This window comes from Dendrobates tinctorius, unplaced genomic scaffold (genome assembly GCF_039654945.1).
Source record: "Dendrobates tinctorius isolate UK_male_01 unplaced genomic scaffold, ASM3965494v1 ptg000203l, whole genome shotgun sequence".
In the NCBI taxonomy this organism is placed as follows: Eukaryota; Metazoa; Chordata; class Amphibia; order Anura; family Dendrobatidae; genus Dendrobates; species Dendrobates tinctorius.
Window position 1 is genome coordinate 9,151,250 of NW_027361870.1, and position 25,283 is coordinate 9,176,532.

General features: G+C 45.3%; 1 protein-coding gene across 1 annotated transcript in view; it reads left to right on the forward strand.

The window, feature by feature from the left end:
- Positions 1 to 14,835, forward strand: part of KIF16B (kinesin family member 16B) — a 538,624-nt gene extending 523,789 nt beyond the window's left edge. The window contains exon 27 of the mRNA XM_073553806.1: positions 14,729 to 14,835. Coding sequence (XP_073409907.1) covers positions 14,729 to 14,773 — 45 coding nt within the window. The 3' untranslated portion in view covers positions 14,774 to 14,835. The remainder of the gene's footprint in view (positions 1 to 14,728) is intronic.
- The last annotated feature ends 10,448 nt before the right edge of the window (positions 14,836 to 25,283 follow it).

Genomic DNA, 25,283 nt, shown 5'->3' on the forward strand with positions numbered 1-25,283 from the left:
TGCAGACACGGTGTTTCGAGCTGTTGGCTCTCGTCAGTGCAAAGTATGAGATCTGATTTGGCAAGGTGAGAGGCTCTGGACCTTACCCTTCTTAGTCTCCTTACCTTGACAAGCCACAGCTGGCATGTCACTCTCCGCAAGGAGAAACCTTACTTCTTAGACCCTAGTCCAGAGCCTCTCACCTTGCCAAATCAGATCTCATACTTTGCACTGACGAGAGCCAACAGCTCGAAACACCGTGTCTGCAAATTGAGATTCTGATTTGGCTTGTATCCTAAGTCATACTACAAGACTCGTTAAAGGGTTGATTGTGACTTGTAGGATCGCTACTACCAATAGGTGGCGCTGTAGAGTAAAAGTCCTCTTTCTTTCTGAAGAGGCAATTTGCATATTATTTTCCCAGAGGAGCATTGCACGGCGAATAAGTCTCCTTACCTTGACAAGCCACAGCTGGCATGTCACTCTCCGCAAGGAGAAACCTTACTTCTTAGACCCTAGTCCAGAGCCTCTCACCTTGCCAAATCAGATCTCATACTTTGCACTGACGAGAGCCAACAGCTCGAAACACCGTGTCTGCAAATTGAGATTCTGATTTGGCTTGTATCCGAAGTCATACTACAAGACTCGTTAAAGGGTTGATTGTGACTTGTAGGATCGCTACTACCAATAGGTGGAGCTCTAATACTTTATAACACCTTCTTGAAAAAAAGATTTTAAAATCCGAAATGTTGGCCTACTGAAATTTATGTTCAGTAAATGCACTCAATACTTGGTCGGGGCTCCTTTTGCATCAATTACTGCATCAATGCGGCGTGGCATGGAGGCGATCAGCTTGTGTCACTGCTGAGCTGTTATGGAAGCCCAGGTTGCTTTGATAGCAGACTTTAGTTCATCTGCATTGTTGGGTCTGGAATCTCATCTTCCTCTTGACAATACCCTATAGATTCGCTATGGTGTTAAGGTTAGGCGAGTTTGCTGAGCAATCAAGTACATTGATACTGTTGTTTTTAAACCAGGTATTGGTACTTTTAGCAGTGTGGACAGGTGCCAAGTGTGAGGTAAAATATACAAATATCGCAGGGGGAATATATTTAGTTATCCCACCGCTGCCACCAAAATGTCACAAACTGCAGGAATTTATGTATATCCACTTTCCAGCTCCAGTTTGGAACGTTCAACTCTCTGGCGCCCCCCTTACCCTCAGGTCAGTCAAGGAACTGCACCTAGGATAATTAGTTGCCAAACGGGCCGCTTTGATGTGTACTGGCTATTAGGCAGGCTGCAGTGAAGGAAATATAGCTACTCCCAGCCGTAGCCAGGCAATACGCTTATAAAACCCATTCTGTCACTGCCAGCTTTGCCCAACAAGCCCAGAACACACTTCGCTGCCACCAGTCCCTGGTTCTGGAATGTGGAGCAGGCCCCACCCCAATTAGTAGCGCTGACTTAATGTAGCATGGAGGTCGTGGGGTACGTTATAGAGCAAGAAGAAACAAAGCTAGTAATTTTATAGATTTTACTCCAAAAAGGTAGGCAGTGTTTACAAAAGGTATAAAAGATATAACAAAGGGAGACTATTGAAGTATGTACAAACGATTACAAAATAACTGGGATTAAAAGAAGAAAAGCACGTACAGTTGCTTAAGTAATTTCATAGCAGACCATGCGGTGGGGGGAGGAGCGATACATCACAGTGCATCACAGAGCCGCTCTGTATCAGGGTTCCAGGGCAAAGACTACTGCAAAATGAGCTTACCCCATCTTATACCCCCTGCTCGTGACATCACTGAAGAGGCTGAGTTATGGAAGCCCTCCTCTTTTATCAGAGGGGCTAACATGTACTGAAAACTCATAAGTATCATATCTCTGGGAGGGAACCTCGTATAGTGATGAACAAAGTATCATCTTACTCAGCATGATGTTGGCATTAATTTAAGCCCAAATACGAGGTACCAGTATAAACCAGTGAAGTAGGAATCCATTTCTCAACTTCCACTGGTGGCAGAGCTTAGGCATAGGCGCTGGAGTGTAGCTTTAACATTGCAGGTCCTAATTATGTACTTTCTATATCTCTGTCACCAATTTGGACTAAGTTATTCTATGTTTAATAACTCTCACATATAACAAAGGAAGCACATGGTGGACACAATGGACTGGCTTCTGCTAATTAACACATTCCTGAGGGAGGGGTAGGAGGGGTTTAGTATTGCATGCAGGCGAAGTGAAGGGAGCTAGGGAGAGAGAGAGCTTGTAGCCATGACAGGGGGGAAGGGCAGCTTGTCTCACTAAGGTTGTGAGAAGAAACATTATCATGACACCAAGTCCTGCTGGAGAATTAAATTTCCATCTCCAAAAAGCATGTTGGAAGAGGGAAGCATGAAGTGCTCCAATATTTCCTGGTAGACGGCTGCGCTGACTTTGGTCTTGATAAAACACAGTGGACCTACACCAACAGATGACATGGCTCCCCAAACCATCACTGATTATGGAAACTTCACACTAGACCTTGGAAATCTATGTATCAGAGTCTAGAGAGAGAGTCCAATCCACACAATCCAAGCTGCTTGAGGTCTATTGGGAAGTTTCCACAATCAGTGATGGTTTGGGGAGCCATGTCATCTGTTGGTGTAGGTCCACTGTGTTTTATCAAGACCAAAGTCAGCGCAGCCATCTACCAGGAAATATTGGAGCACTTCATGCTTCCCTCTTCCAACATGCTTTTTGGAGATAGAAATTTCATTCTCCTGGAGGACTTGGTACCTGTCCACACTGACAAAATTACCAATTCCTGATTTAAAAACAACAGTATCACTGTACTTGATTGGCCAGCAAACTCGTCTGACCTTAACCCCATAAAGAATCTATGGGGTATTGTAAAGAGAAAGATGAGACACACCAGACCCAGCAATGCAGACGAGCTGAAGGCTGCTATCAAAGCAACCTGGGCTTCCATAACACCTCAGCAGTGCCACATGCTGATTGCCTTCATGCCACACCACATTGATGCAGTAATTGATGCAAAAGGAGCCCCGGCCAAGTATTGAGTGCATTTACTGAACATACATTTCAGTAGGCCAATATTTCTGATTTTAAAATAATTTTTCAAACTGATGTTATAAAGTATTCTAATTTACTGAGATAATGACTTTTGGGTTTTCATTGACTGTAAGCCATAATCATCAACATTAACAGAAATAAACACTTGAAATAGATCACTCTGTTTGTAATGAGTTTCACTTTTTGTATGGAAGAACTGAAATAAATTAACATTTTGTTATTCTAATTTTGTGAGAAGCACCTGTATATAGGACTCTTGTCTCTAAGGTAATGGCAGATGTTGGGGCATATGACCAGATATGTAACTCCACTGAAGCTTACTGTGTTTGCGCTAGTTGCTGACATCACAAGTATTAGTAAGAATATACATATTTCCATATTACTTAATACTGGTCCTAAAGTTACTGACCCCTTTTAATGCAGATCCAAACCCTGGTCAACAGTGCTAACCGCCAGGCTGTTTGTCTGATATCAGTCTATCTATCCAAACAAACACACCAGCCATAATGCTAATGCAAAATGCCATGTCTAAAGGTCTAAGCATCAGACATTTTCTTCTTCCCTTGGATTAATGTGTTTGACATTTATACTAAGTAGAACTGACTTACCTGAATCTTTGAAGTCAGGTTTGGTTGGCCAAATTATCAGTCAAACATTAGATCACTTGGTATTTGTAGAAAAAGCTTTCCCAAATCAGCATGAATCCACGCTAATGATGATTCACTTAAACTGTGCCTGTTCTCTGGTGTTCTTCTCTTAATTTGTGATTTTCCGTACACACCGGTAGACCACTGGGTAGAGACCATTTATAAATATTATATATCGGCTGCTCATTATGTACACTTTATTTCACTAGAATAATTCTGATCTTTTGCGTTTTATAGAGCTGCCAGTTATACAAATAGAAATTGTTTCCTAGATTAATATTAGATTTCTTCCATTGTGTTTGTGTGTCAAAAGCTTTCCAATATTATTTTGTAAATGTATATTATTTGGGCGCCTGTAATTTGTGGTAGACGCGTTCTTAGGTTGTGTTCACATTTGCATCATAGCCAATAATGGCAGATGACCTGCCTGATCTCTCATATGACGACCCTTTCAGTTGCTTCCATCAGTCCCTTATTGAAATAGGTATAACCGTAATTATTAATGCTAGTATTGTAATAATGTGCTGGTTGCTCATTTGCAACCAGTTATAATTTTCTCTGTAATGCTGCAGTGTTTCAGAGAAAACATCGTTTGAAGACCAAAGACAATAAAAATAGACGCGTCTAGTCCTGCATCATGACCGGCTGGCTTCTTCGCACTCTGTGTTAATTGATTGACAGGTCTCTCCCTACATATACAAGGGAGAGACATGTCAATCAACTAGAGCGGTGGGAGAAGAAGACAGCCAGACTAGTCTCGTCCCTCCCTGTTGTCCACAGCTTTACAAACTACGTCTTCATGCAGCCAGACTCTTGATTCATGTTGCCTGTGGTTTTCGCCATATAAGTAGACTGACAGGTTCCCTTTAAACTGCTTTTAACTCTCTAAATTAATAGTGAACAGTAGAGTTGAGCGAATTTGTTTGGATTCGATTCCAAATGCGATTGGAATCGAATATTGTTTTTGCAATATTCATCGAACACAGCCGAATGTCATTAGAGTCAACGGGAGTAGAAATTACCGAATATGTTCGGAAACCGATCATAAGACATACATTCAGCACGAATAGTGTTTGAATATGGCTCAAATATGTGAAAATCATATTTGGGGACAAGATCCGAACAAATTAGATCATCTCTAGTGAAGAGTGAAGGCCTTTCATTTGGTGGATGTTACTTTCTATTATTTTGTTCAATAGAAATCATGGGGCCCCATTGCAAAAGAAAAAAAAAAAAATCACCGCTGAGCCCGGCTTACTGTCTTGTGTCTCCATACAGCCTCAGCTCCTAATGCTCCGCCTCCAACAGCCGGTAGCCGCCCTCACATATGCAACTACTTCCAGCCAGGCCCAGCATACACTCTATCTAGCTGGAAAGCTACATCAGCCAGGAGGCATGGCATCCTTATGCAAATCCAGTAAGTTAGGTCAGGTGGGAGCAGTGCAGGACTAGAAAGGAGATAGAGTGATGGCAGCGTGCACATTTAATTAAAGGCACAGCACACAGCCGTTGTGGTCCGACTCTGGCAGGCCCCATAGCAGTTGCGTGGCCTGCCGCCATTGGCGGTACTCCACTGGTCAAGAATAATGCAACACTATTTCTATCAAATCTGATGAAGACTTCATCTCAAATGGGATCAGAGATTTGAAAATAACAGAAAAAATTAAACATTACCCATTTACTCGGATCACAAAAGTTAAGATACTTTTAGGCATCAAACTTCCTTGTGACGACATAGAGGACGTCATCCAAATCAACCAAGGGTAGAAGGGTCTACAGGCTCAGAGCAGGTGCCGAGGGTGATGAACCATTTTCCCAGACTTGATTTCCACACTAGGTAAGAAAAGCAAAAACATATACACTGTAGCAAGTAACTAGTAATAGTGCATACAAATAACAGGGTACTTAGTGATATATTGATCAAAAAAGTATAAAAAGCCATCTCACCATGACAAAGTGTACCCAACCGGGTGATCCTATCCTATCTTTAGTATTAAAACCTTACCATGTGTCAAATGATGTGAATAAGAATAAGGGCAGAGCAGGACAGGGTGGGACTGAGACCCCTATCCATGGAAAGCTATACAGATGGAATACTTAGTCCTGATGTGAGATGGCTTTTGTTTTTTTTAATCAAAATAGCATTAAATAGGTATTCTATATTATTTGCATGTACTATAACTATTTACTGATTTACTTGCTGTATGGTATTTGCTTATTTTTCTTTTTTTCCCCTTGGGTTTTGTCTATGAAATGGCCACAGTGTGAATGTGCTCTTACTCTTTGCATGTGTACCAACTTATAGTCCAGCTCAGTTTTCTGGTTTTGATGTTATTGCCTGTATTTTGTACAAACAGGAATGTGGCCCCTCTCTGAGCTAAGCATTTCATCTGAATAGCTTCCCATGGATGGGTGTCTGGTCCTGTCCTGATCTGCCATTTTTCACATTGATGTCATTTGAAACATGGTAAGGTTTCAATGCAAGAGAGGTTAGGACCATCCCAATGGGTATACATTGTCGTGGTGAAATGGCTTTTGTGCTTTTTTTTATCAAAATAGTGATGACTAAGTACCCGATGTTATTTACATGTACTATTACTATTTAGTTGCTGTAGGGTATATGCTCATTTTTTATTTCTTGGGTTTTGTCTATGAAATGGCCACAGTGTGAATATGCTCTTACACACTGCACGTGTGCCAGCTTATAGTCCAGCTCAGTTTTTTTATTTTCCCACACTGTGAAATAGTCTGCTATACACACCTATGCCTAATGGTGTCATTTTTTGTATGATAAAATATATAAACTATGGCCAGCTTACTGGTATGAGTGAGATAAGGCTAATTTTCTTGGTAATTCAGTGGATACTATCAGAATAAATAATGGTTATCTTCCTTGATTATTTGGGAGGGGAGCCAGGGCAATAGTCGTGGCTGAAATAGATTGGTCAAACACACCCTGGTCTCTCTCAAGATACATACAACGTCCCCATTTGCAGCATACCTTCTTTAACACCTTCCTCTAGAATGCTCCCGGGTCATACCGTCTCGTCCGGTACTGCAGCTTTCCTTCTGTCCAGCTTAACTACCTTCAGGAGTTCCCCTGTCCGTTTTGCCCCAGACATAAGGGCCTCTGCCCATGTAGTAAGCTGCCACATCTTGGTGCTGCCCGACATTCCACTGCTGCTGTCTTTCCGTTCCCAAACCCTGGACAACTGGGCTCCTAGCTTGTAATGTTACTGACTGCATTTAGGAAATACTCTTGTCTTACCCACAGTAGGCCACTCTTATATTAACTATTTGTTATACTAAACTCCTATACCTATCCTACTATGCCTCCCTCTAGTGGCTAACCCTATCTACACAACATACTCATATATACATAGCAGCATACAATATATGAACAATATGATACCAACATGGGAAAAGGGAGGGGAGCATCACGTGATCTTGGTATACCCCTTACACTCTCCCTCCTTTAAGATTGGTGGTCCCGACCAAGTAAAGAATAAAATTTTAATGTGTACAAGAAAGTACTCCATGGAGGGAGGCAAACGTACGAAAGAGGTAGACAATCTACCAGCTCAACGTGAACAATGTCCTTTTATGCTGCATAAAAGTCCATTCTCTCTTAACAGGTTGCTGGTACTCCGTACTCCAAGTAGCACCTTCAGTCCTTGAGGGCTTCCCCCTCCTTTGTGTGAGGCATGGCCCCTTTAAGAACTGTGTGTGCTGCACTTGCTTAACATGCAGTCATTTATAACAGCCATGCACACAGTTCATTCTTAGTCCATGGGCATGTACCCCCTTAGAGTTAGAGTCCTGCCAATCAGCAGGAGAGGCGCAACAAAAACTTGGGGAGGGAGAAGGAAAACCTGGCTTCTCAACATTCCACCATGGCCCGGTCAGGCCACACTGCACTCAATTTTAGTGCTCCAGGGCTCATTTGCCCACAGGGACGCAGAACAGTCCCTTACATTCTCAAATTGTGCAATGAGCACTATATAAGAATTTCGTTCACAGTTCAGTGGCACACGACCCATCCCACTTTATTCTCCTTCAGGCTCCATGCTCGTGTTCAGACCGACGATTACCCTGCAGCCATAGGCGTCGGGTTCTGTAGAGACATGCCAGGGGTAGAGCTCGGCCGGGCAGTGGCTAGAGAACAAGGGGTCGGCTGAGCCTGATCCGGGCCCGCATAAAGGTCCAGGTCATCCCCCTGGCACGGCTTGACTGCCACCACGAAATACCCCCGAGGGCTGTCCTCCTTGTAAAAGTTGACCCAATCTCCCTCACTCAAGGGCCTGCCGAATTTTATTGAGGTGGCATTTACATATACCTTGGTGTTTGTGTCCACCTCACGTATAAAGCCATAGCCTTGGTCCACGTCGGTTTACACCAGCTGCCCACTGGTACGACATCTGGCCACAGCGCCCCCTCTTGGTCGGTGCGGCTCTGCCTGCACCTCCTTCTCCCGCTGTTTTTTGCGTTCCACGACCCCAGCAATCCAAGCGGCCTGCCCGGGGGATGGAAAAGGGCCGTCTATCTCCTGGTGAAAATGTGACTAGCCGAGGGATGGTGTGTCGCCATGCATGGGCCTAGGTGCAGTCCAGCCTTCCGGGGTCAGGGATCGAGGATCACTCACCACCGCCTGCTTCAGCATCCTGGCCCCAACTGTCCCATGACTGTCAGATCCCTCTGCCGATGCAGCTGCGCACTCTGGCTCCTTCACTTCTGGCAAGAGTTTCTCCAGGGCAGGTACGGTTTCCGGTTCACCGGTCTCCTCCAGCTCCCGATGGCATTCTGGCTCCCAATGATGTAGTAGCTCCCAGCGATGATGTTCCGGCAGCCACCAGCACCGCTCCTCCGGTGGTACAGGGAAGCGGTGGGTTCAAAACTCTTTGACTCTCCTCTGTCAACCGGGTCGGGCTTTCTCTTCTTCTTGCCGCCACTTTTCGACGCGACCTATGCCTCTGCAGTGACGTGTGCACAAATGGTCCATCGCTGCCTTGTCTCATTACGGCAATGCGCAGTTGCACACTGGGTTTTCTTCTGTTCTCGGCAACTTGTGGCAAGGGGCAAGGTCTTATTTTCAGATGCACCCACCATGGGCAGACACCATTCACTTGTTTAGGTGCCAGCTCTGCCAGGCAGATTTTCGTACCATCTTTGAGTCAGGACACCCACGAGGGGTTGGATCAAAGTTGCTATCCTCCATCTGCATGCCATTTTCCTCCATCTTCAAAGCCACCATCAATTACATTAACAGTATTCCTCTTTCCTCCTGTCCAGCTTAACTACCTTCAGGAGTTCCCCTGTCCAATTCACCCCAGACATAAGGTCATCTTCCCACGTTGTAAGCTGCCACATCTTGGTGCTGCTCGGCATTCAACTGCTGCTGTGTCTTTCAGTTTCCAAGCCCTGGACGACTGGGCTCCTAGCTTATAACATTAAGTGGTCCACTGTGTTATCTCAGGTTCTAAGGCCCTACAGGACTGTCTGGGCTCCCTGGTCCTACTTACTGCATTCAGGAAATACTCCTGTCTTACCCACAGTAGGCCCCTCCTATATTAACTATTTGTTATGCTAAACTCCTATTCCTATCCTACTATGCCCCCCTCTAGTGGCTAACCCTATAACTGTATTTTCCCTGTCTACACAACATACACATATATATATAGCAGCATACAATATAATACCAACATGGGAAAAGGAAGGCGAGCATCACGTGATCTTGGTACACCCCTTACATATTCATAGCAACCAATCACAATGCAGCTTTTATTATTGTGCTCTTGAAAAATAAAAGCTAGGCTGTGATTGGTTGACTTGAGAAACAAAAACGTATTTTCTTTTAGGCAGTTTTCATAAATCTGCTCTTTCATGTAAAGTAGACTTATTTTCCTGTATTTTTTTATCAGGGGTTATTTTTTTTTAAGAACTAATGAATCCATAGAAAGCAAACAGGGAAACCTGAGGTCTCAGGCAAAAAGTGATTTCTGCATGATAGTAAGGGTTGTTAAGCCAAATTCTATGTCTTATAAATTATGATAATTCTTCCATGAAGCTGAGATAATTGTGTGTTTCCTGGAGCGCTGCGTGATCTCCACAGGGGTCACAAGGATAACTTCCACAACCTTTGTCAATTTGCATATATCATAGCATGTCTGTGGGTTTTTCTTTTACTGCAGAGAAAAACATACTTGGAGCACATTAACAGGACAGTGTTTTAGCTTCACAATGTATTTTTTATGCATTTTGTTTTCGCCATTCATTGACAGCAAGGTTGATGTGTCATTGTATATAATAGACTAGATGTTGTTGGGCCCATAGTGCAAAAGTGGCAAAAACATGCAAGGTGTAACATTATTCTACCAAAATATCTTGCACTCGTGCTATAATGTAAGTTTTCAGAATGTCAAGAATGTAGTCTTCCTTATCCGTAGTTGCAAGATCACGGTGAACAAGAGTTTGTGTCTCTAAATTAGCATGCATCAGTGTTCATGATTGACTGTTTTGATTCCCACTATCTTCACTTTCACCACTAATTTTGCATAAATCAATAGTACAGGAAAATATAAAACATTTTGTAATATACCTTATCAGAGAAATTAACTTCTTTCTCCAGTTAAGAGCCACTTTCTCTCCTGCTTTCTGAGCTGATCATTCACTTTTAAAAACTGAAAGCAATGGAGAGGGGGAAGGAGAAGGTAGGTGTGAGAGCCCAAAGTGCTCACATGAAATCTAATACCTAATAATTAAATTTTATTTAATTCATTTAAAATCAACACTATTTTGCGCCCACATTCGGCAGATTGATCACACAAAAGTTGGTGGTAAAGATTACCAAACTACCCTAAATGACCCTGATATGCCCTATTACACCCCTTCCTTGCTGCACCCTAACTTGGATGCAATGTGGCGCCCCCGCTTACCGTCGGCTCTCCCTAGATCCTTACTAGAAGACCCTATCTACAAAAGTGAACACCAAACATAAAAAAACAGTGCTCAAAATTGTGCCACAGTGTCAGGAAGGTGAACCCAAGGGTGATGTGTCCTTCAAGAGGGTAATCCATACAATAGCAATAGCCAGACCAAAAATTAAACCCTTAGGCTACTTTCACACATCAGTTTTTTGCCGTCAGGCAGGATCCGGCTATTTTTAGAAAAAACGAATGCGGCATAAATTTTGGAGAACTGTAGAAACGGATCCGTTTTTCTGCCGGATCCGTCTAGCAGGTTATATCTGTTTCCTGGGGGCTGGCCAATTGGATCTGAGCATGCACAGGCTTAAAAAAACGGATCCGCTGGCTGGATCCGTCTTTTTCTGGATCCGGCGCATTCCGGCACCCATAGACTTTCATTGTGGCAAAAAGCCGGAAGCGTCGGATCCGGCGCTTCCGGCTTTTTCGCCGGAGACAAAAAACGTTACAGTAGCCGTTTTTTCCAGATGCCGGAATGAGACAAGTAGCCGGATCCGGCAAAAAACGGATGAAACGCAATGCCATCCGGTGCTAATGCAAGTCAATGGGGAAAAACTGGATCCGACATTGCATTTCGCCGGATCCGGTTTTAAAAAAAAAAGCCGGATCGCGCCTGACGGCGAAAAACTGATGTGTGAAAGAGGCCTTAGGAGCCCGTATAATCAATACCATCTATATAACAGAATCTCCAGATTCTGAATAATTATCCAACTGATACCCAGACAAATGCAGAAGCAGTAACGTATGATACGTGGGAGATTGATGGCGGGGTTTGTGCTTACATAGCTGACCATCCAATAGCCCTAGTCAACTGTCCCTACCTTGCCGCGGAGGTTGGCAGCGTATAATTGTACGCAAAATGGCGCCCCCGCTGTGAGAGACCAGGCAGACACAAGAAGATCAGGCTGCAGCATCTATCAAATTTATTTTACTTCAGTGCTGGATTCACAGCCACTCAGCCAAGTACTGCTGTATTAATGTCCTCCATGCTGCTGTTTCTTTTTGTGTGTTAGGCAGAGATAAAGCCCACAGAGAGTAAAACTTTTTTAGTTTACAGAATACGAGTTGTATAATGGTCAGAAATAGTGTTATTCCTCTTGGCAGCTTATTTTGATACATTAGCAGAAAAAATAAACACTTTAATATTTGTGGTAAATGTGATATCTAACTGAAAAACCCCTGTTATTGTCACTTAACCCTTTAACGGCCAATGACGGATGTTTCCAACATTGGACGCATCCACCTGTTTGGTGCTGGCTCTGGCGACGAGCCCACACCTTTTCTGGCACATGACAGCTTATCTGACATCTACCTCTAACAGCCACGGGTGGAATCATGATCTACCCGCTGCTGTTAACATGTTAAATGCCGCTGTCAAACTCTGACATTGGCATTTAAAATGCATGTGCAGGAAGCGCATCACTACCTCCTCCCACCTGCACCCGTGTCACATGACCCGCGGGTCACAGATGGGTTGGCCTGACAACCTGGGTCAGCAGGAGACCCCTGGGGTTGTCATAGCTGGATAACTATGAGCGGTGGGCGCTCAAAGCGAATGAGCATTTCTGCTACATAGAGCAGGGCTGCTCTTTGTAGCACAAGCAATTGGATGATCGCAGCTTCTAGTCTCCCATGGAGACCAGTGAAGCAAGTAAAAAGTAAAAAAAAAAAATTTTTTTAAAAAATAAAAAAATGTAAAAGTTCATATCATCCCCCTTTCGCCCCATTCAAAATAAAACAATAGAAAAATCAAATATACCCATTTGGTATCGCCGTGTTCAGAATTGCTAGATCTATCAATGTATAAAAAGAATCCAGTCGGTAAACGTTAGCTCATCATGCAAGAAACTCGACCCGAGATCACGAAAAATGGAGACACTTTCGGGAAAATGGCGCTTTTTTTTTTTACAGACTTTGGATTTTTTTCACCTCTTAAATAAACAAGAACCTAGACATGTTTGGTGTCTGAGAATTCGTAATGGCCTGGAGAATCATAATGGCAGTTCAGTTTTAGCATTTAGTGAACATGGTAAAAAAAATCCAAAAAACAATTGGGGAATTGCACTTTTTTTTTTGCAATTTCACCGCATTTGTTTTTTTTCCCTGTTTTACAGTACATAATGTGGTAAAATCAATGGTGCTTTTCAAAAATACAATTCGTCCCGCTAAAAACAAACCCTCACATGGCCATATTGACAGAAAAATAAAAAAGTTATGGCTTTGGGAAGAAGGGGAGTGATAAATGGAAGCGCAAAAGCGGAAATACTCCTGATTCTTAAGGGGTTAAGGGGGCAATGCAAATGATGAAAAGTGTAAAAAAAAAAAAAAAAAAAAATCGCAGGCTCCATATTAAAGGAACTATTTAGATATTGTCATGCATTGTTCCGTTGTTCTTTGTCCTCTTTTTTTTTTTTTTATTAGAATTTAGCTCTTGGTAAAAAAATAAATGAAACCTATTAACCCTTCTATAGCTGTTCACCTCTAATAGATCGACGTGTAAATTGCTAAGACTGATCATTTCTTATTATTAAGTTGCACAGATCAGTTACTGTATGATGATTTCTTTTTCAGAAAAAGAAATTTACATTTTGTTTTAAGATACAGTAACTTTTTTTTTTCCAATCATGAAATAGATTGTCGTAATTTATCTTTAGTATTGTTTTCTATCTTATTTAAGGAAAGAATATGTTAATAATGTGACGATGGGAGTTGTATTCTCGACTCTGATAGTCTCTTTGGCTTCCTTAATATTTGCCAACTCGGTCTCTTAAGAGTTAGGGAAGCTTACTGTAAATGTCACATTTAACCGTCTGCTAATTTCAGACCTTGGGGCTGTGATGAAAGGCTAAAAGGCAAAGGCAATGCAACAGAATACGGCCCATCTGTTGGTATGATGAGGCCAGAGGTATATATCACAACTGGCATTTTTGGAAATCTGCCCCTTGTGTCTCTAGGTACCGTAAACCTTTTTTTAATATATATTATGAGACACATGCTCTCCGGTTTTTACCTCATGCTGATAACTAATAATTTTCTCAGTGTGCATTAGGTAAAGCTTGGTTCTCATTTTTCTTCACCTCTGCATCGTGATTCTTCCCATTTTAACTGAAACTACAGCCAATTATGTGATATACCAGATGCCACCAGCCCAATCAATCCTTTTGATGATCGACTGTCATTTTGATGACCCTATAGAAATGGCGAATGAAAACCAAAAACAGCTTATATTGTTATCAGACAGAGGAGACCACCTGTGTGAGAGTAACTAGAAAGAAAGGTGGGCACAGAGGCAAGAAAAGAGCCTTATTCCTGAACAGTCCATTCACGGACAAAGATTAGCCATCAGAAGGGTAAGGATCCAGTCGCTGGGCCTCTCTGACCTTTCCCGGTGCTTGCGCACTGCAGTACTTTACTCTATCCTCAACAGGGCAGATAAAGTACGCCTGAGCAGGAGCCGTGACAGGCAGCAATGAAGAGGATGATATGGGAGGCGCCGGACCGAACCGCAACACCCATCAGACCGGACCCCGGGTGAGTATAATATAACTCGTTTTTCTTATCTTTCAGGTTACATCAGGGGCTTATCTACAGTATTATAGAATGCCGTAGATAAGCCCATGATGGCGGTGGCTGCAGAAAAATAGGTGACATATTCCCTTTAAACATCAGTGATTGGAGATAGATTCCATTGCTGCTATTAGAGCCAGGTGCTGGCTCTATAACACAGCCGACACCTGCCTTGTATGTATCACTGATGTAGGAAGGGGGTAACTATATGGTCAACCTGCTTGTGTAACATTGTACATCTCCTTTTTAATTTTTTTATTTTTAGTATATTTTAATGATATTTGGTGATGGTAATTGATTTCAATTCTTGTGTATAATATACTGCTGTCGAACCTTAATGCAGGCGTCCTAATCCGTGCTCAGAGAGGCCAAAAACAGTTTATTTTGTCATGATAGTACCAGACTTTCTACCAAACCTCCTGGAAATTTTCCTGCTTCTCTCTTACCTTTGACTTCCTTCCTTCATATCTTCTACAGTTCGGAAGGCCAACAAATGAACTCAATGAACCAAAAGTTAGTTAATCAAATACTATAACTAAGAAACTTGGAGAAGAATGATGAGAGAACAATCTGAGATATGATACTACAGAGATTTCTCTTCCTTCACCTTACTGTTGATTAGGAACCGTCCTGGTAGACGACTGTATGTAAAGTGAATCAATAAATAATTTAATGTACCCTCCAGCTCACGTCTACTTCTTAGACTTATGGCAGCTGAGGATTATGGTTCTGAAGCAGAGTAAATGGAAAAATGAGACATGTATGATTGCAAATGCAGCGGATGCTTTCTTTGCTTTACTTAGAACTATAAGTGATTACAAATGGAATGCAAATAAATGAACGGAAGAAAACTCATATTCGCTACATTCCTGCCGGTTATCAATGACACATGGATATCTTGAGAGCATAATTCTGTTGAACACAACTTAAATTTCACTCTATGTTCATAATATACCAACCTTAGTATAAGTATTAATGGTGAAAGTTCGGTTCAGCAGTTATTTTTTGACTCTTTTATAGCGGAATTAATGCTTAAATAATGACTTTATTATAAGAAATTAAATACTTTCCACATGTCATTCCTTTTATTTAAGAATTAAAAATTTCCAGCTCAAAAATTCACTATACATTCCTGAATTTACAACTACACTTTTTTTCAGTTATGGCAGCCATTTTTGGAAACGAGGACGTATGGTGGTCGTATTGTTTGTCACCTTTTATTATGCACCTTAGAAATTGATTATAAATGTTGCCGCACTGTTGGATCAATAGCAAAGTGAGCGTTTGTTCCATAGAGACGACATCTCAGTTTTCAGCTCATTGCCATCATAGCCAGGATAACAATGACAGGTCACATACAGTATATGTATGCCAACCGAAATACCGTCACCACATGTTGGATGGCCACATGACATGCTAAGGCATCTTTACTTTAGGCTATGTGCCCACGTAGCGATTTTTAAGCATTTTTGCCGCGATTTTCGGCGCGAAAAAGCTTAAAAATCGTGTGCAGAACGCCCCCCATGCATTCCTATGGCATTCCGCACATGCTGTGCTAATGCTGCGCTTTTTTCCACGGCGGAGTTGCATCGCGGAAAAAATCGCAGCATGCTCATTCTTTTGTGCGGAATCGCAAAGAATTGCTGCGATTCCGCACCCATAGGAATGCATGAGAATCGCTTACTTCCCGCATGTGGCTATGCCCACCATGCGGGAAGTTAAGCGTCTCATGTGCGGTTGGTACCCACGGTGTGGAGGAGAAGAGACTGTCCTCCAGGCCCTGGGTACCATACCCCTGTAAAAAAAAGAATAAAAAATAAAAAATCGGGGTATATTTACCTTCCGATGTCCCGCACTGCATTCCCGGCCTAGCGTTCCCAGTAATGCCTTGCGGCAAGGCCCTGTAATGACGTAGTCTCACGTGACTCTAGCGGTCTCGCGAGATCGCTATAGCAACGCGAGACTACGTCATCACAGATCTCGCAAGGCATTACTGGGAACGCTGAGGCCCGGGAATGCAGCGCGGGACGCCGGAAGGTAAATATACCCCGATTTTTTTATTTTTTTTAGCATTTTAACATTCTATCTTTTACTATTGATGCCGCATAGGCGGCCTCAATAGTAAAAACCTGGTCACACTTGTCAAACACTATGACTCATGGCTTGCATAGGACGCCAGGCACACAGGTATGTGTGATGCAGTGTGTCTGGCTTACATCTAATTGATGATGCCCATACTATTAGATCTGTCGGGCTTTCCCGCACCCCACAAGACAGACGCCCCAATTCATGCACCCAACACTAAAGGGCTTGGTTGCATCCTACATAAAAACATAGGACTAGCAAGTATGAGTACCCTTGACGTGGGTTTTGATCTTGCATATTTTGGCCAAAATATCGACCAACACCTCATGTCATGTATTTATTTTATACATTATGTTTCATCTTTTTTTCCACATTTTCCCATTGTTATACAGGATGCCGCCAGGCCATTTAGTGTTGGTTGGTGCAGCATGGTGTTTGCAGTGCCAAGCAGGGGGTGGGGTGGGTCCGTGGCAAACATATCATTGGAGCAACCTGTGCAATCGCACAGGGACCCAAGAGGTAAATGGGCTAATTTCTACCTTCAAAACTTGTGGAATTGTACTACTGGGCCCATATATTGTTGTAGCACTGGGACTTCTTTCTCTCTGTGTCCCTCAATGACTGAGTAGATATGGAAGTAGTCACATCCAAACTCGCTCCACCGTGTCGTATGCCCTGCACCGAGCAGTCTAGTGCAGGGCAGCTCCCGCTGTACTTATTTTAGTGGATACTATATATATATTTATATTGCCATCATTGTCCCTTTAGTGGATGCATTTTTATTAGTCACTATACTGTGACAGGCTATACTAGTGTATATGGATCCACCATGTACAATAAATTATAGAGCCACGGCTGGTTGCCTTTTGGCAATTTTAAGAAATAGCAGATAGATGAAGGTTAAAGATCCACTTTCTGACCGGTGAAGATTTTTTATAGCAAAAAAAATGGAAAATAACACTGTCATTGGCACAGCTATACTCATGCATCAAAGTTGCTAGGCACATGGAAGACTTAACAGCCATGATCAAAACAAAGTTCATGCCTTTAATGAGACATGATCACTGCGGGACAATTTATAAACAGTCAATTATTTACTGATCCCATGGATACACACTATCGATGTTACCAATTAAAGGGGTTGACTGGGAGGTTTACTTTGCTTATGCTTAGGATAGGTCATCAATATCTGATCGATGGGAGTGTGACACCTGGCACTCCCAAAGATCAAGTGTTTAACAGCCAGAAGCACTCATTTGCCGAGCTGCACAGCTCCATCATCGGTAGTGTCCGTAGCCGGGTACTGCAAGCTGCCCCCTATTTGAATAAACAGATAGGCTAGGTCATCAATATCTGATCAGTATTCTAAGAATTCGCTATCAATGTAAAAATAACCACTTTAAAAATGTTTATTATCTACGGTCACGCTGCCTCTACCACCTCCGTTATTGAGAAGAAAAAGGATGTTTAATAAGAAATAAATTGTAAAGTTCAGTATACGCACACGTTGAGAAAAATTTCTGCACCATTTCTGCATCTTTTGTCAGGACACAAGCACGCTTTTGGTCCATTTTTTTTGCATTTTTGACTGATTTGGGGGAAGTCAACAGTGAAAAACGCACAGAGAATTGACATGCTGCAGATTATTTTCTGCACCAAATCTGCAGGTTAAAAATAAGCAACGTGTGTGTGGTACTGGCTGGTACGCGGGATGCAGTGACGAGATGCGAGACGAATTTGTACTTTTGGTAATAACTTTTTATAGGTATAGATCAGGTGGACTAGTTTAAGCAACCAAACGGGTAACAGGAATTGTCCTCACAGGGACTCAACTCAAGCAAACACTGATATATAAGTACACGACTACCCTGGCAAAGGCCGGTCATTATAGGGCCGCGGTATGGCCGACTACGGGTCCTTAGTTATATAATGTCACTTATCTGTCCTGATGTCCTCGGCGTCCTGGATGATGGTTCTTTGGTGTAGCAGCTGCTGGGCCCAGCTGTTGAAGATCTGGCATAATCTTCGAGCGTTCCGATGCCCAGGCGAAGCAGGGGCACAACAGGCCCCGGAAGAGTTCTTGGACGGACGGGGGTCAGTGGCCGCGAAGCGGGGTGGCGGTTGGCAAGCCACCGGCTGTAACAGGGAGTCCGTGGCGGGTGATGGCCTGACTCTTGCCACAGACTGGAACGGGGAACTAGTGGCTGCCGCCTGCAATGAACTGGCCGCAGCCGCGGTCGGGAGTGGGGCGGCTGTGGGCGGCGAAGGATAGGCCGCAGCCGCGGGCTGGAGTGAGGCGGCAAAGGCCGCGGGTGACCGCGGGCAGGCCACAGCCGCGGGCTGGAGTGTGGCAGCAACGGCGGCAGATGACCGCGGGCAGTCCGCAGCCACGGGCTGGAGGGTGGCGGCAACAACAGCAGGGGTCCGCGGGCAGGCCGCGAGTTGAAGCAGAGCAGCGGTTCTCGGACGGGCGACTCGGCGCCGTCCCTCTGCTGTCCAGTGTAAGTGTCCCTCTTGCTTCTGGCCTCTGTACATCGTTCTGGCTCTCACACACTCCCACGGTCTCCTGCTCCTCCTTCCCCGTTCTGACTCACTGTGACTAGCGTTCTCCCCTTTTATATTGGCTCCTCCCCCAGCCCATCTGTCAGTCTCAACGGTACGGTCCTGAACTCTGTCCCCCGGAAACAACCTGCCCAGGAACCTAAATGACGGTCCCCTTGGTTCCGGCCCGGACACTCGACGGGGGCCCCTTCTCCCACACTCCCACACTCCCCCATCCTGTATGCTCGCCAGTCCTCTGGCGAGGGCATTAGTTGGCTTGAAGTGGTCTTTGGATATGACAGTTCTTGTCGCCATACGAACTGGTCCTGTTCGTAACGTTCGGGGGTTTGTCAGCTGTTGACCGCTCGGAGCGTCTGAGTTCAACTGTGGTGGAGCCTTCTGGGGTCGTGGAGGGTGGTGGGCTGGTCGACTGGTGGGCTGACTGAGTCTACTGCCATGACTTGGAGGGCCTGCTGATATGGCTGGGCATTCCTCTTCGTCATCAAGGTCCCAGACCATTGGCGGAGGGTCGGAGACCTGAGGGATAGGCTCGGGTCGCGTGGGGTCGGTGGATGCACATGGATGTAACATAATACGGTGCACGGTACGAGTGAGAGGTACGCCGTCCTTCTCGGATTGTATTTCATACACAGGTCCATCGGGGCTTGCTTGGCGCAACACTCGGTAAGGGTTTTCCTCCCACCGTGGGTCTAACTTGTTTTGGGGCAGCTGATCTAGGACAAATACTCGATCTCCCGTTCGGAAGTCAGCAGGTGGAGGCAGCGTTCCCCTTGGGTGCTCCAGGTCCTGAAGTTTTGTATGTACGATTCGGTGGAGGGTTTGTAGCCGGTGCCGGTGGTTTCGACCCATGATGATACTCCTGTCCAAGGTTGGGGTTCTTCTGGGTTTAATTCCACTTCCGTGATTCTTTTGCCTTCTCGTCCAAATAGCAGCGAGCAGGGGGTGTACCCGGTCACCCGATGCACCCGGTTGTTATAAACCCACACCAGCTCAGGGACATACTCAGGCCAGCGAGCCTTTCGGTCACTCTCCAGGGTGCGCAGCATTTCGATTAATGTCAGATTAAATCGCTCGCAGGCTCCGTTTCCCTGCGGATGATAAGGCGTAGTTCTGGACTTGTCGATACCATAGTCAATGCAATTCTTCCATGACTTTTCCTAAGAAGCACGCTCCCTGGTCTGAGTGTATTCGTTGTGGGCAGCCGTACACTTGGATTAAATTATTACAAATTGCATAGGCGGCCGACTCCGCAGTTTGGTCTCGGGTGGGGGTTACCACGGCGAACTTAGTGAAATGATCCACCATCACGAGACAATGTTCATACCCCTGGTATGCGGGACCTATAGTTAAATAGTCCACTGTTAGGAGCTCAAGGGGAGCTGAAGTCACTATTGTTTGTACTGGGGCTCATTGTGCGGTTGGTTTGGTGAGCTCACATGGGCGGCAGGTCCGGCAAACTTCTTCCACGGCAGCGTGCAAGTGCGGATGGTAAATGATCTGCTGCAACCATTGCAAAGTCTTTTGAGCACCAAAGTGAGCCCTCTTTTCATGGGCTTCCCTAGCCAGTTTGGCTAGTAGGGCTCCGGGCACGACCACCTGCCAAGTTGTAGCAGACGTTGTCTGTGACACTGCTTTATGGTACAATAGCCCTTTCTTGATGTATTCGCCCTCACCGCTGTAATCATGGTGTGGGTGAGGGCGAATGGCGTCTCTTCCCCTTCCAATTCGTCATCCCGACTTTACCCTGGAGTTGTATGCCGAATTCTGGAGAGGGCGTCAGTATGTTCATTTTCGGCCCCTCTTTTATAGATCATCTTATAATTGAACTTGGCCATTCGAGCCACCCACCGTTGCTCCAGGGCTCCCAATTTGGCATTTTCCAAATGGGCCAGCGGGTTGTTGTCCGTCCAAACTACTACCTCGGAGCCCGCCAGGTACTCTGCGAACCGCTCCGTCATGGCCCACACTACCGCGAGGAACTCGAGTTTAAAGGAGCTGTAATTGTCAGGGTTACGCACGGAGTCATGCAGCGATCGGCTACCATAGGCGTTCACTTTCTCCCGACCATCCTGAACCTGTGACAACACAGCCCCTAGTCCCTGGAGGCTCCCGTCAGTGTGCAGTATGAACGGTTGTGAGAAATCCGCATACGCTAACACCGGGGCACCTGAGAGTGCAGCCTTAAGATCTTGAAACACGTCTTCTTGCGGTTGCTGCCATTGAATTTTCCGTCCATTCGTCCCGGCAGGAGCCCCCTTTAGCAGGTCCTGCAGGGCTCGGCGTGCAAAATTCTTCACAAACCGACGGTAATAGCCGGCCAACCCCAGGAAGGCCCCCATGTCTTTCACCATCTCGGGGGTAGGCCACCCCTGGATGGCAGCAACCTTTTCCAGGGACGGCCGAACGCCCTCAGCCGAGACTACGTGCCCCAGATATTCGATCTGGGTGTGAAACAGGTGGCATTTCTGGGGCTTTACCTTCAACCTGTACTTCTGCAGCCGGCCGAGCACCTGCCCCAACCACCGCAGGTGGTCCTCAAACGTGGCGGAATAGATGATGATATCATCTAGGTATATCAGAGTGGCTTTGAAGTTGAGATCTCCCAGACACCGCTCCATCAACTGCTGGAAAGTTCCCGGGGCGTTGGCCAGCCCAAACGGCATTCAGTTGAATTCAAACAGTCCCATAGGGAGAATAAATGCTGTCTTGGCTCTGTCTTCCTCCGACATTGGCACCTGCCAGTACCCACTGGCCAGGTCTAGAGTAGAGAAGTACGTTGCTTTTCCCAAGGCGGACAGAGAATCTTCTATGCGGGGCAGCGGGTACGAGTCTTTAATGGTGCAGGCGTTCAGCTTCCGATAGTCCACAGAGAACCGGAGGGTACCATCTTTTTTGCGGACCAGCACGATGGGAGCCGCCCAGGGGCTCTAGCTTTCTCGTATGACCCCTTTCCGGAGCATTTGTGCTAGTAGAGTTTTCACCTCCTGATATAGCTGTGGAGGGATTTGCCGATATCGTTCCCGGATTGGGGCCGTTCCTGTCGTGGGGATTCCATGTGTGATGGCCGTGGTACACCCAAAATCATCCTCGTGGCTAGCGAATACTTCGTAATACTGTCCAAGAAGGGTTTCTACCTGGAGAAGCTGGGCTGACGTCAGGCCAGAGAGTTCGGCCCACATGCTTTCCAGGATGGTTCAACCTTTCTCCTGGGTCGAGGATTCGGCAGTCTGTATGGTTCGTATCGTTACTGCCCACGGATCCTCGGGTTGCACCTTTAACTGGACTGCCAGGGCTGGCAGCACCTCCTCCAAAGACCTTACTAGCTTGGCCACTTCGGCCTGGGGCTTCAAGACGATATCTTGGTCTTCCAGGTTAATGCAGCGCACCAGGACGGTCCCTCCTCGCACCGTGGCCAGGGAGCGAGCTACCAGTATGCCAGGGTGCAGGCGGTCCTTGAAGCATGGCTCTACCTGCATCTCCACGCCCTCCAATGGTATCGGGGCGTGGATCGGCAGGGCCACCATTGTCTGCCCGGGGGGAATCACGAGCGGGGGAGCCGCAGGTGCGATGCCCACCGCTTCACCCTTCTGGCAGTCCTGGAGTACTCGCACCTCCCGCACCAGCTGCTGAAAGACCTGCCCTTGGGCCGTGCGGGAACCCCACTGGTTCAGGGTCTCTTGCGTGGGGTCATTGAGGAGTAGATTGCTAAACTCCCACAGTACGTTCATGCCCAGGATAACTGGATGATGGTGGTTAGTTTCTCCTTGGGTCAGGACCACTCCCCGGCAGCCAAGGGATTTACCACACAGTGTCATTTGTAGCTATACCTGTTGTGAACTCATTTTCTGGTCTGCCTCAGTTTTTCGTGTGGTCAGCCAGCCCCGGCTGGGGCTGTGCTGAATTTCCACTCTTATGTCACTGTATGTGCCAGTTTGCTTTTTGTCCTCTCTTTGCTGTGTTCTCAGAATATGCTAGAGTGCTGATATAGTGGGAGAAGTCTAGTGACTTCAGGGTTTTTTTTGCTATCAGAAGTGTTGGACATTTTTGCAGGGTTTTTTGGCGTGATTGCAGGCAGTATCTTTCCTTTCCTGTCCTTTCTAGTTAGTGTGGGCCCCATCATTTGCTCAGCCTATTTTCCTACCTGTGTTCGTGTTTTCATCTTGTTTCACCATCAATACATGTGTGGTGGCTGTCTATTCCTTTGGGGTCTGCTCTGGGGCAGTTTTAGATTTCCCCTTTTCTTGCTTTAGGCTTATTTAGTCCTCTGGCTGTGACGAGGCGTCTAGAATCATCGTAGGTACGCTCCACGGCTGCTTGTTATGAGTTCATTTTCCCCTTCACCATTGAGGTCTGATGAACTCCCTCTTCTGGTGAAGGAAGGTAGTGAGGCTGATTACCAAGCACCTGAGCTGGGAGAGGATGACTGGGCGATGGGAATCTCTGACTGGATATAAGGCAGCCGACGCCCTTCCTCCTCGCTGGTGATTTCTCTGTGGAATTCTAGGAGACCAGTCTGATTCCTGCTCCTCAAAAGCTAAGTTTTCTGCTTTGCCTTTTTGCATTTGTGTTTTGGTTTTCGTTTGCCTTGGTTTTCTAGATTCTGCCATTCCCTGCTGGGGTGAGCTGAATTCCTTTTTTGTCGGTTGCTCTGTCTTCAGAAAATACCTGAGTACTGACATAGTCTTTTTGAAGCCTAGCGTCTTCAGGGCCTTTTTCCCTGTCAGTCTGTTGGCTCTTATTTTCATAGGGTTTTTATTCACGGATTGCAGACAGCAGCTTTCCTATCCTGTCCAATCTAGTTAGTTTGGGCCCCATCATTTGCTCAGTCTATCTTTCTATCTGTGTTAGTGTTTTTTCTTCTTGCTTCACCATCATTATATGTTGGGGGCTGCCTATTGCTTTGGGGTCTGCTCTGGGGCAGTTTAGATTTCCCTTTCTGTCTTTAGGCTAGGCAGTTCTCCAGCTGTGATCGAGGGGTCTAGGGCATCGTAGGAACCCCCCATGGTTACTGCTAGTTGTTGATAGGTTCAGGGGTCTGCAATCCGATAGCTGCCAACTTCTCTGGTTTTCTGGACTTAGCTAGCATTTCTGTTTTTGCCTCCTACAGTGACTCATTCATAACAGAATCACCAGCCATACCGCAGATCCTAGGGTACTCAATAGCAGGAAAGAATTTAAAAAAAAAAAAAAAAGGTGTGTATATTTTTTCCTCTATCTCTGAGGCCATAGGGGGAATTTTTTTTTTCTCTCAATGGAGATAAAGCAATTGTCTGATCGTGTGGAGCAGCTCGCTGTGGAAGTGCGGGGAATTTCCACCTACCTTGCTCATTCACATGCTGCTGAACCAAAGATCCCTACTCCTGATGTGTTTTTTGGGGATCGATCTAAATTTTTGAATTTCAAAAATAATTGTAAATTATTTTTTGCCTTGAGGCCTAACTCGTCAGGGAGCTCCGCGCAGCAGGTTAAAATTGTCATCTCTTTGCTGCGTGGCGATCCCCAGGATTGGGCGTTTTCTTTGAAACCTGATGATCCTAGTCTGACTAATGTGAACGCATTTTTTCAAGCCTTGGGGTTGTTGTATGACGAACCTAATGCTATTGATCAGGCTGAAAAGACCCTGTTGGCATTGAGCCAGGGTCGAGATTCTGCAGAATTGTACTGTCAAAAATTTCGAAAGTAGGCGGTCCTTACTGCCTGGAATGATAATGCCTTGGCAGCTCTCTTTCGGAAGGGTTTGTCAGAAGCCGTAAAAGATACTATGGTGGGATTTCCTGTTCCCTCTGGTCTGGACGATTCTATGTCATTAGCCATTCAGGTTGATCGGCGTTTACGTGAACGCAGAACTGCACGAGAGGTGTTGCCACCTGTTGAACAAGTGTCTGAACGTATGCAATGTGATAGAGTTTTGTCCAGGGAGCAACGTCAAGAGTTCAGAAAGCGTAATAAGCTGTGTTTTTTTTGTGGAGATGCCTCGCATATTATTTCTGTCTGTCCTAAACGAGAGAAACGTTTTGCACACACGTTTTCTGTGGGTGGTGTTCAACCTAAGTTTCTTCTGGCAATTACTCTGATCTGCTCCCTGTCCACATTTTCCGCCAAGGCTTTTGTGGATTCGGGAGCAGAACTGAACCTAATGGACTTGGATTTTGCTAAACGTTGTGGATTTCTTATGACACCTCTGCGGACGCCTATCCCTTTGAGGGGGATTGATGCTACTCCTTTGGCGAAAAATAAACCTCAGTTTTGGACCCAGGTGGTAATGCGGGTCGCCCCAAACCATCAAGAAAATTGCAGATTTTTGGTGTTGCATAATTTGCATGATACCATTGTTCTGGGGTTTCCCTGGTTGCAAATTCATAATCCAGTTTTGGACTGGAAATCT